At 46.7% G+C, this 2,500-nt stretch overlaps 1 protein-coding gene across 1 annotated transcript in view; it reads left to right on the top strand.

Annotated features, from left to right (window-relative positions):
- lrguk (leucine-rich repeats and guanylate kinase domain containing) overlaps nt 1–2,500 on the top strand; it is a 19,796-nt gene that overhangs the window by 11,062 nt on the left and 6,234 nt on the right. The window contains exons 14-15 of the mRNA XM_076297509.1: nt 365–478; nt 608–783. Of these exons, the coding sequence (XP_076153624.1) occupies nt 365–478; nt 608–783 (290 nt within the window). The remainder of the gene's footprint in view (nt 1–364; nt 479–607; nt 784–2,500) is intronic.

Raw genomic sequence — 2,500 nt, forward strand, 5'->3', positions numbered from 1 at the left:
CTAGCTGGTGACAGTAGACATCCATATACTGACTAGCTGGTGACAGTAGACATCCATACACTGACTAGCTGGTGCCAGTAGACATCCATACACTGACTAGCTGGTGCCTATAGACACCCAAACACTGACTAGCTGGTGCCAATAGACACCCAAACACTGACTAGCTGGTGCCAATAGACACCCAAACACTGACTAGCTGGTGCCAATAGACACCCAAACACTGACTAGCTGGTGCCAATAGACACCCAAACACTGGTGTGTTAAGAAAGTTGGTTCGCAAAGTGAGAAAAGAATGCATGAATAATTTGTGTCAGCTGCCCCAAACACATAGGAGTGTGTCTAAGCACATGGGGCTCCATTGCAGATGACCGTAAGGAGGCGTACCAGACCCTCAGGCAGTTGGTGCGGGAGTACCTGGGTCTGATGGAGCAGGACGGAGGACTCGCCACCACACCCACTCCTGAGCGCACCTCCACAGGTGAGGGTCTCACCTCAACCAGGGCCCCCCATTCCCTCTCCATTTCCCCCTGCAGTGTTGTTTTGGTATATTTGAGTTAATGAAGCGTAATTTGGAATGCTATGTCTGGTTGCTGTGTGTGCGGCTCAGGGGCGATGACCGGTGACTCCCTGGTGGTGGACCGCCTGAAGGAGCCATCGCTCTACTCCAGGGCAGAGCTCAGTGCCAAGAGCCCGGGCTCCCTGGACACAGACTTCCCCCTCTCCCACAGCACCAACTACCGCAGCAAGCTGCAGGCCGAACTCACCCCGCACAAGACCTCCGCCGTGAGTCACGCACCAGCACCACTCAGCGACAGCGACAAGTTCAACGACATACACATTCAAATACGAATATATAATATATGCATACTGTCATGTATTCATATTCACTCTTACTTTGACTTATTATGTGACCTACTTTCACTATTAGCTGGCTTACCCGCTTGTGTAATAAGATCATTACAGCTGATTCAGAATGCTGGAGCACGCCTGGTCTTCAATCAGCCAAAGAGGACACATGTAACTCCTCTCCTAGTTACTCTCCATTGGCTCCCTATAGTAGCCATATAGTTTTATAAAGCGCTTTCAGATATAACCTCCGGAGTATATGAGGAGGTTTGTCAAACGGAGGTCCTACCCTTCGGATGATTCAGATATGATGCTAAACTGCGGACCTAATACTGACCTTACACGGACGTATGTGTAAACGACATACACGCACATTACAGAATCTCCGTGTGGTTGTCGAGTGAGGGGTGGGGGCTTGTAGAGTTCACAAGATGCTGAGACATGACGCAGATTATATGCGGCCGCTGCCTGTCACAGCTAACCTGGCCCTAGCCAGATGAATGTCGTTCCGCTAGCTCCACTCATCCATCTGGAACCGATCCATTGAAGTGTTGCTTCAGAAGGCTGGACCTAATCAAAAAATGCTTGCATATGATTGAATAAGCCACTTGTCCGTCATCTATTGACGTGCTACTTCAACCACTCTCATCGAAGCCAACCCGTGACGCTGATAACAGTCTCACAGTCGCTTCTACGCTATGTCACATCTATGAAACTCCCGCCCTGCGTCCTGATTGGCTAAACCATAAAGTTGGTTGGAGAAATCACTCTCAATGGAAGAGGTTCCAGATGGATGTGAGTGAAGCTAGGCGGAGCTAGCGGAACGACATTCATCTGGCTAGGGCCAGGTTATGTCACAGCTGCTTCTTGTTTACAAAATATACTGCCTATCATTATGTAGGCTAAAGAAGAAGAAATCTATTGTGCAAAGGCTAATACTTGAAGTAGGCTAGTCACGTAAGTGGGCACTTGAAATTGACCTAGCCTACAGTATTTGTATGTGTGCTTCAAATAAACACATTTATCTGTTTTCAACGTTATGTACCAGAATTAGCTAGGCTATAGAACCCCAAATCTGGTTTGCGTTGGAGAGAGAGAGCATGCACAAACTTTATGGTAGGCTACCAGCCAATTCAGTAGGCTAACTCAAGACTTCAAGATCATACAACGTTTTTAAGCAACAAACAAAATACTAACATTAATAACAGTGAAGTTGTTCGTTTTTTCATGGTTTATTTTTTCCAAAAGCATCCTCTCCCCATGTGTAGCATTTACGTAAGGAGCTTGGAACAAAGTTGGGTTTTCTTCGTTTTCATTTTCTCTAGGCATATATGCTCAGCAAATATCAGCGAGCTCAGCAGGTCATGAAGGCTATCAATGAACAGAAAACCGTGTTGGCTAACAATTTATTAAATACTCCTGTTATTGTCGTCAACGACGTCGCTATAGGCTACTGCCTTTTCAGCGCCTTCTGCTTATGATGATTCAGTCTTCTGAATTCGTTTCTCCTTGCCATGCAGTTGTAGCCTAACGTGTCTCTAACGTTCCTTTCAGGTGTTCTATCAAAATGTTGTATGCCCTCATGGACAGTAGCTCCGTGATGTCTGCATCTTTCCAGGTTGGAGATTTTCTGGACAGCACTATGCCACTCCAT

This window comes from Alosa pseudoharengus, unplaced genomic scaffold, assembly GCF_046254945.1.
Source record: "Alosa pseudoharengus isolate Yale_2024_CS ecotype anadromous, Long Island Sound unplaced genomic scaffold, YU_APseudo_1.1 YU_APseudo_1.1_scf_20, whole genome shotgun sequence".
Classification (NCBI taxonomy): domain Eukaryota; kingdom Metazoa; phylum Chordata; class Actinopteri; order Clupeiformes; family Clupeidae; genus Alosa; species Alosa pseudoharengus.